This window comes from Homalodisca vitripennis, chromosome 2 (assembly GCF_021130785.1).
Source record: "Homalodisca vitripennis isolate AUS2020 chromosome 2, UT_GWSS_2.1, whole genome shotgun sequence".
In the NCBI taxonomy this organism is placed as follows: Eukaryota; Metazoa; Arthropoda; class Insecta; order Hemiptera; family Cicadellidae; genus Homalodisca; species Homalodisca vitripennis.
The window spans coordinates 152,308,906-152,323,648 of NC_060208.1; the positions used below are offsets into that span (position 1 = coordinate 152,308,906).

The following is a 14,743-nucleotide window of genomic DNA, read 5'->3' on the forward strand; positions in this document are numbered from 1 at the left end:
ACGAAGATGGTGTGAGCTGAGCGAGCTAGCTACTGGGTTGCATGCACGACGGACAGACTTACCATCAGGTCGTATGTCATTGTGACAGCTCAGCCAGCAATGAGACATGTTATAAATTAATGTGACTAAATAACGTTCTATAACGTCTATACCCAGAACAAAGGTGGCTTGAGCTAGCGAGCTTGCTACTGGGTTGTACGCACGACGGACAGACTGACCATACTGACCATCAGGTCGTATGTCATTGTGACAGCTCAGCCAGCAATGAGACATGTTATAAATGAATGTGACTAAATAACGTTCTATAACGTCTATACCCAGAACGAAGATGGTGTGAGCTGAGCGAGCTAGCTACTGGGTTGCATGCACGACGGACAGACTTACCATCAGGTCGTGTGTCATTGTGACAGCTCAGCCAGCTATGAGACATGTTATAAAGGAGACTAAATAACATACTATAACGTCTATACCCAGAACAAAGGTGGCTTGAGCTAGCGAGCTTGCTACTGGGTTGTACGCACGACGGACAGACTGACCATCAGATCGTTTGTCATTGTGACAACTCGCTGGAGACACGGTAGCCGCAGTGGTGTGTTATCTGGCGGCCCATCTCCGTTCAACTCTGGACTTAAAGTTTTTCGGATCTAAGATAAAATCTTCCCAGACTAGTTTTACAAAACTTTCATCAAGCAAAAATAGTCACGGAACACGCATTGTTCAAAATGTGATATTGTCGATTTTTTTAAATAAATTTCAATATAAAGGTTCTGAAATAAATGTCTAATAATAATATAATAACAAATAGGCTACTATGAGCCGACAGGGTGTTTTTGAATCGTGTCATTGTCTGTCCGTCTGTATGTCTGTCTGTCTGTATGATTACTCTTGATGATCCCAGAAAAGACTTAACTGAACTAAATATCAAAATTAAAAAGGAAACATACAATTTTAACAGTTTTACATTATACTTAAGTTACCCATGGTGGCAACTTAATAACACACGTAACGAAGTTACTTCGTTGTCGGTTGCTAGGATTTCGTTACGTTCAGTCCGGATCCTTCGTTACTGCATTGTACGAGTATTGTTATTGAGGGGATACCCTCAACCGACGTGCTCTTTGAGCATCAAGTTCAATCTCAATATTTATGGAAAACAGTTCTCTAGTTCGCCAACATTACCAAAAACAACCTAATATACAAATTAAAACACATTTCACTCACGAACAATAAAGCAAATTCCAATTAATAATACAATAAGTTCTTCTGAGAAACCCCTCTTAAAGACAAAAAGAAATGAAAAGTTTCAACTGTTTATAAACATTCACATGGATTTGACATTTAATATAGATAAAAGTCGGCAACTTTGAACTGGTGACAGTTATTCCAATGAGTGACAGCCGATGACATGGCGGAACGGCCGAACACAAGTGTTTATCTAAATACGACGTGTAAACAGGTGATAACTAATGTGCGCTGATAACGGTGATAAGGGTGAGTGACAGAAAGCTTCGTACTCAGCTCTGTCGCGCGGCATTGCCTCTAGACAACTTGCACTGGTTCCAATTCTATAATTAATGGAAAATGAAAACACGGCCATAAATATAATATTTATAGATACCATTTTCTAGGATTTATCCTGTGAGTGAATGTAATATTTTAACACACTAGTAAAAAAATGAAACAAGCATACATCACACATATGACAGTTGTATGTCATACCAACAAACCAGTTAGTACATTTCCACCGGGTCTCCAATGTCCCTCAGTACATACTGTAAACAAATTTACCGAACATTTCAGAGCAGCTCTTACTAAACTATTCTTTAGGTTACGTTGATTGTATTTTAAAACGCTTCCCAATACCTACTTTAAACTAACATTCCATGGGTTTGTACGCCAAGGGCAGTGCGGATTAGACTACATGGGAATGTTCAATGTTGCACTGTTGTTACTCTTATCAATAACTAGATAACGACGTGTGTTATCGTCGGCGGATCTTTGTAATAGTTTCGTCTGTGTTGTTATGAAACAAGGTTGGAATGTGAACCTAACCTTCTACATGGTCGAACCTACTCAGCACCAGTAGAGGTCAGACTAAACTTACTAGTTCAATCACCAGCAGAATGCGATAGTAATATAGAAGGATTTTAAAGGAAAGGAATATGTATTGATATTAAAAAGACTTTAATTATATTTAACACAGGGAGATATAATTCAGGTTCAATTGATTAATAAGACCATCAACAAGCTTAACTGAAGAAATGGTTCTGATTGTTACACAACTTTAGCTCGGAAATCGAAAGTCACATGCTTTCTTTGGATGTATTTTTAAATAGACATATAAAAGTAAAGCCCAAAATAAAAAAGATAGTATTTTATACCAAATAGAACATTCCTCTACATAAATCTTTTATAGTTAAGAAGTCTATAAATATTAGTATTATTTTAGATTTTAAATGCTATTTTATTTTAAATACTCATATTTTTGAACCGTAAATGCTTCTATTCAACAAGCAAACAAAATAAACTTGTTATGCAATATAATTTATAGGTAGTCTATATGTAAATTCAGAAATTCGGAAAATTATAAACACATTATAATACGAAAATTTTCTTAGTTATCCTTGATTTTGTGTTATTGACTGACCAAAAATAATAAATTGACTGATATGGAAATTAATAATTAAACAGATATTGTATGGTAGACTATTAGTCTACCATACATAGTAGATAGTCTACCAAAACAAATCATGTTTTGGTAGACTATCACCCATAATGGTTTTAGAATATTGTTATTTTTTATTCCATTTAAATCGATCAACTTGATTTGATCTCTGCCCCCATCGATATTACGGCCAGTACTCTACTGCAATAACAAATTAAATCGGATACGTTTACTACTTTCAAGGAAATTATGAAAACTGCGTTGCTAACACTGTACATAGATCATCACTGTACATAGAACAAGCATCTTCAGCATTAACGGACAATTACAACACTGCACCATAATACAAAAAACATGCAAAATGACAAAACAGGATACTATTAAAATACAAGATTTCATGTTTTTAATATTAGTACGAAAATTTAGTTTGTATAAAAAGATTGTGACGTAAGCATTAAATAATGTTAGTGAGACTAGATCAGTCGCAGTTTGTTCTAGAGGTAATGTGGGTCCACGAAAAAGCTTAATTTTATATGTTTTATACATAACTTCAGATAATGATTTCATATATTTTTTACGCACAAAATGTAAAAATTAGCCAATAACAGGAAATATATATATATATATATATATATATATATATATATATATATATATAACAGTTAAACGTTTCAAAACAAAATACATACCCAAATAAAAAGGAATAAAAGTTAAAATATTACATCTTTAATCTGCAAGAGAATTATTAACAGTACGGTGATATAATGTCATCATACAGGAAAAGAGTGAAATGATTCTGATATATAGCTAATAAAATACCTATTATTTTGTAGCAAATAACGTTAGTTATAAATTAAACATTTTGGCGTAATTGAAACAATTGATCTTAAACTGATAAACAATTTATCTGTGTAATCAACACATTCATCTTTTGCTAAGCATTATAAAAAATATCAGTGTTTAGAAACATGTTAATATAAAGAGTATAGTGTATTATACATGTATAACAGACACAATAATACTTGGGTTTTTTATATAATGCCGAATTATTTATTTATTTATGTTTTTTATATATGCGTATGTTTGTCAATGCGTAGGATTCTAATTTCTGCAGGTTTTCAGTCAACAAATGCTCTATAGAAAGATGTATGAAAATATTGAACGGCGTAAAATTACCAACTTTAGCTGTTTAACCATTATGGCAAGACTGGCAAATGAATACAAGCTAGAGCAAAAATTTGTTCCCTTCAAGTAACGAAACAGTAACTATATATACGGTAAGTGAATTTTGATAATGTTTTAGGCTTATAAGTCAGAATTACAACCTGAATGTTTGAACTATCAATGTGTTCCAACTTGCGAATAATCATAAACATGTGTTTAAGTTAAAGATTCGACTAGATACAAATGGTAGGCTAAGTTTAATTAAATTGTTATAGAATAAGATGCGCTAGGTTTTGCTTTAGACGATTTAAGAATGAATAGTCCTATAACTATAACTGTATACAAAAGTGTTACAATTTGAACAATAATAAACTAAATTTAAATTAGACGGATTGATTTGCTTAGGTTCCTACATACACATTTTAATGTGTTATGTAGTTAATAGTAGGAAGAGTTATTGGGATAAACAACACACCCAAGTATCACTCGGATAAAGCAAAAATATTCAACATGACAGAGTAAAATTAACAAACATACGATATTTACATTTTTTATATTGTGGGCCTTTTATTTTTATACTTTGTGTGCAAATTAAAGGTTCTAACAAAGTTATTTACTAGTTACTCGTTTGCTCATTGGTACCCCATTCTTAACCTACTATAACTGTTCATTGTTTTGTTAAGCAAAAATATATGCAAGTTGATTAAATAAAAATAACCTAAGGTTACAATTGTAATAAAATCTAATAATTGAAAAACTTTTCATAATAAAGAAATTTATGGCTTTGTATTTTAATACAAGAAACAGATGAAAATAATTTTAATGTAACAAATTAATTTGTTAAAAACTTAAAATAAGGTGTAACCGACAATAGTATGGTAATGTGTGTGCTAATAATGTGTTAGTGGTACGTGACTAGGATTTTCTGCAATACGCCTAAAAACTCAGGTTTATAAACGCCCTCTTTAACAGTTTATCTCGAATAAATTTATAAAACGCAACAGGCTATCTCAAAATCATTGTTTTTAGGCTAACTAGTAAGCTCCCCGAAAGGATTAAAAATTCAAGCAACCAAAATCAAACTACAACTCGTTTTAAGAACCTTAGGATTTCCAATTTATTCTACATTGTCAAGAGAATAATAACTTCTAGAATCAGGCAGTTATAAAATCAGTGTTATTTTTTTCCGAGTGACAGATTATTCAGTTGTAAGTTTTACCAATTATTATGGTGTGACTTTAAAAAGAATTTCTAGATTTCTTTCTTAACAGGTTACTTTGAATTTTGACATTTTTGGTTTGCTAGTGCAATATTTATAACTCTTACCTAATGTTTGAACTTATTGTTTATTTATTGCAAACTTGATATAATTGTAAAGAGTGATAAGTAAATTTAAATGTAAAACACCCACTTTAGTACAGAACATAATCTCACACGTTTTAAATAAAATACAATTTTATATTATAGACTAAATCTTGGATAATTGACATCATTGCTTGTAAAACATCTTACAATGCAATAGCCTACGTCAGAGATGAATATCCAAGGGATTGAAAAACAATTAAATGAGGTCCACTCATATTATTATGAACCTTTCTGTACGCTATTTTTATTTATAGATAAATGTTCGCAATTTGCGTCATAATTTACACGAGGATGAATAAAAGGAGATGGAATAACACAAAGCAAACAAAAGTTAACTAACTTTCTCATACAAATTTAATGGGAACAAACAACTTCAGTAGTTGATTTAATAAATACGAGATAAACGTCTAATTAGACAAGATCCTGAGATAATGTTTAGCCTCGCTATCTGTTGTAACCATGCTGTAAAAAGCAAACGTTAGTGTTAATTAAAAGAAGTAAATAAACTAATGATGTCATCTGAAAACTAAATGGGCCGCTTTAATAAGAATTTAATAAGAATGTAATGTTTATTTCCATCCATATTTATTTCTATAAATATTTATCCATTTGAACTACCTCTTCCATATTTTGTTGTTTTATTCAGTCTGTAAATCTACGTCATTAAAGCAGTTAGCCTACAATCCACAAGGTCTTGCACTGGGACTACCAATTTTCTTTTTATTTCTAATGTCCTTCTGGCACAATTACGGAATGAAAGTCTGCTTGAAAACATATTTATTTTGCATTGACACAATTCTAGGCCCTGGAGAAAGTGATAATTATCAGACGACTTATGGGTCCTATAATTGACAGGTATTTACACATTTATCTGACGTAAACAAACGACAAACAATGTGAAGCGTTTGCAAAAGCATAACATTATTGGAAGAAAATTCCATTCAAACTTATTTATACGTACTCATTCTTTTTGTAATTGTTTTAACAAAAGAAATATGAACACATGTTGCATTGATTCATATGAAAATTCTTGAGTGAAAATGGCCAAACACATTCCTTGGGTTTTTAAACAGTTAGGCTAATTACATTGGATTATTAGGCTATTAAGTGTGAAACTATAATAATTATAGTTGTGAAACTTATTTGTGCTCTTTTTCTTAAAGCAAGAATGATGGGTGTATGCTTTATATCAAACTACTGACAAAATACTAAGGATGAATAACTAGTTTTGATCATTATAGAGTGTAATATTTATTTAAATTGTACAATATACACTTTAACAGATTTACACAAATCTTGAATATAGCCTACTGTAAAAGCCATAAAAGAACTGAAAAGTAATGAAATAAGCTTTTGTACAAACACTGAAGTTAATATCTGCTGAATGGACACTTATTGTACTTAAACATTACCTTAATCCCATATCAAATGTTATTTTGTATCTGAATAATTTTACATTCGTCGTGACAAAACCTCAGTGGTACTTAATCAATACAGGTACTTAAACAGCTTATATGCAATTCGTCGCATTTGACATTCTATGAAATTAACACCATACAAATAAATTCGATTTGATTTATAAGTACAGCAAGACACAATTACAGCAAATTTTGTAAAACCAAACAATTTTGTAAAAACTAAAAAAATATTTGCACTTTTCTGAGAAAGAAGCTAGGTCTACAGTGAACAAATTATTAAAACGATGTTTATCTTAACATTGAACAATAGCCATATTTAGGCATATACAATTTAAAAATGTAAGCGTTTGTTAAAAACTGTATAATTAAAAAGAAAAATTAAGGAAATCAAAATTTCTAAATGCAAATTATTTATGACATAAAACTGCTTGCAATTACATCATCACACATTACCATACATTACTTTTCTACAGTTTAACTGATAGGCCGCAATAAATGTATGTATATACGTGCATTATCAGCTTATACTATGGCATAACGGATTTATTAGGAAATATATTTTTACTTGTAAAATTATCGCAATTAGAAAGGAGCTACAGGTCACTCACTCATATAGCTTTAATGACAGGTCTAGTGTTACTGCGCCCAACAATTCAGTTTATTAAGAAGAGCAACTGATTTATGAGAATTCTCATTTCTAAATAGCCCGTGTCCTATGTCCGGTGGCTACACGGGTAGACTGCCTCTTATACCGTATAAAGGCTAACAGGTCTGGGTATTCGCGCCCGTTATAGAATGAAGTTCTTGTATCGTTTACTAGGGTTTAAATTAGAATTCTTCCTGACCGGTTTCCTTTATTAAAGCTGCACACCTATTAATATAAAGAATCGGTATTTACACAACTTGGTCGTAAACTGGCGTTTTATGCGCTAATTAGGCCTAAGTGATCAATTGATGAAGTACAAGCTGCATATTAAACTGGGTAGGCTACTGTTTTATTGTGTACAAAACTATATACTAAAGACACATTATTCTATAAGGTTTATCTGTAAACATACGGGTATAAAAGTTATTGTCATAAATTTGCGAATGGTTCAGATCGTGACGAATAATGTTTTCTAAACATTAAATGTTTTTAGTAATGAATAAATTTAGGTATTAGGTTTATTTTAAATATTTTTATGACAAACAAAACTTAATTCAATAGTTTTCTTTCGTTCTTTATTGAATGCTTTTACATATTAAAACGTTTTACCTCGTAATAACTGATTTGTGGTTCACGAACTGATATTCATTTTAGTACACATACCCTATATAACATAAATATATTGCGCCATATGTTAGAAAACCAGGTCTTTACGTACCAGAAGTTACGTTTTGCCGTATCCACTTTAGTACCAGTTGCAATGGCATTTGGAACACAGTTTCAATTGCGTTTTTAAATTAAGAGTTATGTTTTAAATCGTCTAAAAGAAATCCCTCTAGTTCATATGATTGCTCAAAGGTCAGCCCTACAATATGATATTTATATTTCAACATGATGTAAGTAAGCATTGCAACATTGGAATTATCAGAATTCATTTGCATTTGGTATTAGTAATATTTATTTAATTTCACCTAGCTTATGTAACTTATATTTATTTAATGTTCAAAGTTTATTAGAGTGCCAAAACTCAGCTCAACTTAATGTTGTGGTAAACTTGTAAATAAAGCAAATGACTTGAGTTGACTAGGTAAATTGTGGATTGGCACTTTGCGCAAAAACTTCCACCTGAATTATTGAGATTAGCCTAATAGAAGCATAAGTTCAAGCCAAGATTTTCAATTTATATTGAATTTTAAAATTAGTTTAAAAACCTATTCATGCCCATTTTTGGTTAGATCTAGCTTATTTTTTCCCCCTTATAATAGCATTGTTAGCCAATGAAACATTGTTAATAATCCAATATTGGATTAACAATGTTTCATTGAAAAAAATGGGTGGGTGAAAAAATACAATTTCTAACGGAATTTTTAATATTTATAATACCAATAAAGTAAGTCGATTATTATTCTAAAGTTTTGTTAATAAATGTTTATGAATGTTATGAATTAATATTAATTACATAGTCTACACACATAATTCATGTGCATTGATGCATGTGTGGATTGTAAATTATTCTGAACGACTTTATTATTTTATTTCTGTTGTTCATCTTGATAGGTCTACGTTATATAAACTCGTGTTTTACAGCTTAAAATTCGATTATATTTTTAGTGATTTTAACTTTCAACTTGTGATTTATAAACCTGATAAAATTAAATCTTTTAACGTTAGTATTTTTAAAATTCTTTTAATGCCATTTACAATTTTATTTTGTTTACCACACACACATTCAATAGGTTTAGAAACATGTAAACACAAATCAGACAAGACAATTATTGTGTAACACTAAATATTTTTATATCATTGTATTTTTCTAATTTATTATCCAGTAGGGCCTATATAGCTTTCATATGTCCAGTTTTGGGACATGTAATAACAATAGCTGAATAGGCCTGATACTCTGTGAAGTGATAATCATATTTATGTGCTTTATATTTCATTACGTACACGTTCGTAATAAATATTATAGTTCACAGTGTTATTAATTGCCTAGCACATATCTACACCTATTGTTAAATATCAAATAGGGATGAAACCGAAAAGACATGGAAACTTAATGTTATAATTATATTTTCCCTTTATACCCAATGAGATTACATCGAATTCTAGTCTATATCAGAACACTACAAAATTGCAACAGTTGTTGTAGTATTGTTTTTATACCAAGAGAATTAGGTAATCTTTTAGGAAACTATTAAGTAATGCATATAAAACTCATACAATTAAATACAATATTAGCCAAATTTGTGTACATGATAGTTCAGCTATTACTTAATAATAATTTATATAAATTTCAAGACCATTCAAAATTGGGTTAATCTTATGTGCCTAATTAAAAATCAAACTATGAGTTTAATTTCAACTCGAATTTGATACACTATTTTCTATATTCATATTTTAAATATTTTTATATGAGATCATAATTAGTTACAAAAATGTAACTCAAATGTTTACTACTAAGGAACCTGGACAAAATTTGAGTCTATAGTAAATTAAAAGTTGTAATAGTTATAGCCTATTATCTTACTTCAATAAATATTTCTTTTCGTTCAGAGTGGTCTGGGGTTAAATAAGTACAAGTTCTTTCAGTGTAGGCCTATGTTGTTTGTTTTGCGGTAATCAAGTTAGCCAATTTTGGTTTATAATGTTTAGTTGCTCTTTAGTTTATTTAAATTTAAATTCTAAATGGATACAAATAATTCTGGACTAATTACTTCGCTCCACTGCATCTAATTAATGGGTCTAAATTTAGGAATTTATACCCTTATTTAATAGTATTATAGGCTAATAGTTTTTTTGATTTTTATTATTTCCGTCTTAAACATGGAAATTAGATTTATATTATTAAAGAACTCAATGAATAGTCCCATCCCTTAAACCGATCCTGATTAAATTGTGTTTAAATAAAGATTAAATTATGTATTGATATAGCCTACTATTGACATATGCGAGAAACCTAGTTGCATTATAATTCCTACTTTAATTTTTAAGGCCAGTGGGAATATCAAAAATGAACTGTCCGGTACAGATAATTTTTGAAGTAAAGTTAGATTGAACTATAAAACATTAGAATAACTTTCAATTCCTAAATATGTTATAAACATTAAGCCAATAGGTGGTCTACTGTCTTATCCTACAGTTATGACGATTCCTCCCCTTATCACTAACATATGCGATAATCGAAGTGGACAGGAGGAACTTCAAGTACTCACTCTGCGGCTGTTCTGACATATCCTGGAGCTCCGCCTTGACGGGGGAGATCTTCAGACTCCTGGGGTTGAGGTTGACCACGAGGGATGGCACCACGCGGTGGTGGAGGTGATCGGCCGCCAGGTTGAAGGCTGGAGGACAACAGTTACAGATCTCAGAGCGGGCCCAACAATGGCCGACGCACCGGGTACCTCGCTCTCGCTCCACCATGCGCACCACACGTCCGCACAAGTCCACTCTTCGCGAGCAACTGAGCTCGTGGGCTGCTGGACCTTCGCGCATGCGCACAGAAGGCCACGCCTACTCGTTCACCATTGGTCGACCGCTAGCGCAGATCAATCCGCCGCTGGAGGGGGAGGAAAATGGCTGCCCCTCTCGGATCGATTGGGCCGTGTACTACAGTGATAATAACTGGTCCGCACTAGCTGCACGGGATGTTTTTAGAAAAATAAAATAAAACTCCTCGCAATTCCATTCGAAAAATAATTTTCAGGCAGCGATGCAACTGCAGCTCCGCACAGACATGTTTAGGCGTTAGTTACTAGATAATACTGTCAGTTCTATATTACGTAAAAATGAATATACCGTAGTTGTTAGTTCCTTTTTTAAGTTTTTATATGCACGATGCACAGACAGTTTGAAATAAAATCTTTTTAACTATGGTAAAATAATCAAATTTTGGAAATTTATAATTCAAGTAAAAAAACTCCAACACTTTAATACGGAATATAATCATTTCTACATTTACACATTTCTATTTTTAGTAAAAGATCCGTTTCTGACACTAGGCCTAATGATGATTTATGACTAAAGAACATAAATCATTAATCAGTAGGCTACCCATTTGTGAAGTTACACAACAATAATGAATTGTTTTCGTTTAAAGCCCAATACCAATATTGTTCTTCAATACCTCAACTTGTAGTTTTATGTGCATTTGACCTCATCTACTTATTTTATCAGTGTTGTTATATACACATTTGGCTAAAACCACGTAGTTAAAGAGTAGGCCTAAGAGATACGATTACAATAACAATAATGATTATAATCATAATTGTATTCCTTTATATTTTCAGTATAAATAGTATTTTCTGAAATTAGTAGCTAGGTTAGCGCCTTATCGAGACTTTCACACGCATTCATACTTACAATTGTAGCCTTAGTCTACCTATTCATTCACAGTCGCACGGGCTTCAGATCCAACTCTTTCACTATCCCACCGGCTCATCATGAATTCATCATCAGAGTAAAACGCTTTGGACGCCAAAAGGCGTTTGAGAGAGTTTTACATTAATAAACAAATACATGTATTTTATATAGGCCTATTGGCTAACTTATTCACAAAGAACATTACAGTTTTTGTTATAGGTTCAAGCCTTAGACAGTAATTTTGTATCAGACATTAAGACGAAGTTCTATAATGAGTTAGAAATTGATAGATAAAACATACACAAAATAGATTCTTCATGAGTGATGTGAAGAATATTCCATGAGTTCTGGGATTTATTGTAGTCTATAGGCCTAATCCCCAGAGGAAAATTATGGTAGACCTATATGTATATATATATATATAGTAAACATATATGTATGTCTATATGTCTATATATGTATATGTATATATACATATATGTATATATATATATATATATATATATATATAATATAATATATAATGTTTTTTAACCTTGCACCACATAATTAATATAATCTTTCTGCAATCTTATGAACATGAGGTATGAGACATAGCACGCTTTTTTTATTAAGTAACTAGCCACTCATTGTACAAAAAACAAAACAACTTCACCAAAACAAAATCATGATCGCAACAAATAATCTCAAAATGCATCATGCTACTACGTAATCTGTTCTCATCGTTTCTAGTCTTTTGTTTTCATTCATTCTAAAATATATATCCTAATTAATTACTGTAAATACAATTTTAATTCTATACTAAATAAGATAATCTTATTTACTTAATAATATCCCTAATAGAAATCAATCATATTAACTTTCACTATCTTAAAGACATCCCAGACACTTTTAATAACGTATACAACTAATAAGGTTCAACTTTCCTGCATTGTTTTAAAATGTGCCTCGAAAGTCTTCTATTTATTGTAACATTAATTTTCGTGCTGCTTTTACATCTAAGGAAAACATTCTAATATTGGCATGTACATAGCCTACTACAACAATCCTCGCAGGCACTTCTACATTTTCATTTAAAATGATGTTACTACATCACTCGTATTAAGCATTGTAAAATGTCTGGTAAGAATGACGATTAGAATCCCGTTAGTATCATGTCAAGTGCACATACAATTGCAATTTTAAACAATTTTGTATTGAAACTCATAAAAGCATTACATTGTTTGTTATACTGCCATTCAGTATATACTATCCTAATTGCCTTTGATAAGTTATTACAATTATTCTGATAAACACGAAAACATTTCAAAAACTGTTTTGGTTTTTTAATTAACAGCATATCATTGAACTATTAATTAATTATAATTTGAACCGCATATCTCTATTATTAAAATTAAATAATACTATTACAGAACAAATGTGTAAAACTTTGAGTTAAATTTGGAAACGAGTTTTATATTGTTTTGAAGTTCCCAGTATCACGTTGTTATAGGACTTGTGGAGAGTTAGCCCTATTTGTTAGCTTAGCTATCGAAGTTCGGAACTTCTAGTTAATTAAAGCATAATTAGAGTTAAATATTGATTAGCTCAATCTGTCAAACATCTTCATTATCTTCCTACGGCTTAATAGCACATGCTATTGGATTTTATATATAATGAAAGATTACAGATCGTATAGACTTCTAGGTGAAGATACTGCATGGAAGGAGTCTATCATGAGAATCCAAATGCCTCCCTCCAGTCAATGGAAGGGCTGTGAAGGACATGCGCCGGTCAACCCTTCCCCTCCCACGCACATGCGCAGAACAGTCTACTGCTGATTGCTGATAACGATAACGTCTTGCTGATGTGCTGATAATGACTGTTTGTGAGCTGCGGCTAAATCATTGTTGAAACCTTTAGTGGAACTTGTCGTTTTGAAGTCTACTGGACAACTCTTTGTGAATAATTTGTGGCAATCGAACTGAATACTTAAATGCTACGATTTACTCTCTTTTAGTAGGAAAGAGTTTTAAATATAAATAGAAGTGTTCTGTATAAGTAAGATTTTAGGTAAAATCAATTATTTACTAAAAGAAAAACAAAATCTTGTCATTTTTGGCCCCCCCCGGGCGAAAGATTAAGACAAATTACCGTCATATTTCGACCTTGTGACTCCCGTAACTCCAGGAACTAAAGAACCTGATTCCAAAAAGCCTCTATATCTCTAAAACTAGTATAGTGGCCATTACAGTGACCCGACACTCTTGATATACCTAGCGCTTAGAGCTGCGTATGATTAGGCTATATTAACATGGTATGTTCATGGTCTTTACTTTGACGAATCCCATTGAACTTCTCAGAACATTCGCCTTCCGAATTATAGCAACTTCCGGCTTTTGGATGTTCTTGAAACTTAAATGTCTTGAATTCTGAAAGCTTTCATCCACTGGAACATGTTAGGCTGGGGAACATGCAGCCGAATATAATTAGTTTTGTGAGTGTGTAATTTCAATCCCAGTTGAAACCACAAATACATTGTTTCAGCTGCCTTTCTACTTGATATATCTACTAGTTCTGCACTTTAGCTAGTTTTATCCTCTTTTGAATTATATAATCATTATCTGCTGGGTATCCGCTTCAAAGTTTCACTTGAAAGGGTGTTGAAATTAGACACACGCTGCTCAAATAAATATAGGAAGAAGAATCCACCAAGTTTCTTGGGATGCACCTTTCGAGGGCTGACATAGAACGACCACATTGATAGTGTCTGTTCAAAGATTGGTTCAGGCATTTATGTCCTACGCAATTTAGCAAAATTCTGCTCATTGGACATTCTGAAGACGGCTTACTTAGGCCTAGGATTGCTGACTTTGCCTATCTTCTATACTGCCGACGTCGTGCTATACTGCCTATTCAAGAATGTCTCACTTCGGGGTAGCGACGTACACCAATACGGAACTAGGGACCGGAACAACTTTCGCCTGGCACAGCACAGAACTCCTGCTTATAGTACTTGGCGACTCAAGCAGGTGTAAGGCTAATCAATAAGCTCCCTGGAGAGTTCAGACGTAGAAATGAACCCAAACAATTTAAATCTGGACTAAAACACTTCTTGGTGTCTAGGGCATTTTCCTCGGTTAGTTT

At 32.2% G+C, this 14,743-nt stretch overlaps 1 protein-coding gene across 5 annotated transcripts in view; it reads right to left on the bottom strand.

Moving 5' to 3' along the window:
- Window positions 1-10,707, bottom strand: part of LOC124354917 (insulin gene enhancer protein isl-1) — a 121,266-nt gene extending 110,559 nt beyond the window's left edge. For all 5 annotated transcript variants that reach the window (XM_046805724.1, XM_046805726.1, XM_046805723.1 and 2 more), the window contains exon 1: window positions 10,471-10,707. In XM_046805724.1, the coding sequence (XP_046661680.1) occupies window positions 10,471-10,678 (208 nt within the window). In that variant the 5' untranslated portion in view covers window positions 10,679-10,707. The remainder of the gene's footprint in view (window positions 1-10,470) is intronic.
- Between the last annotated feature and the right edge of the window lie 4,036 nt (window positions 10,708-14,743).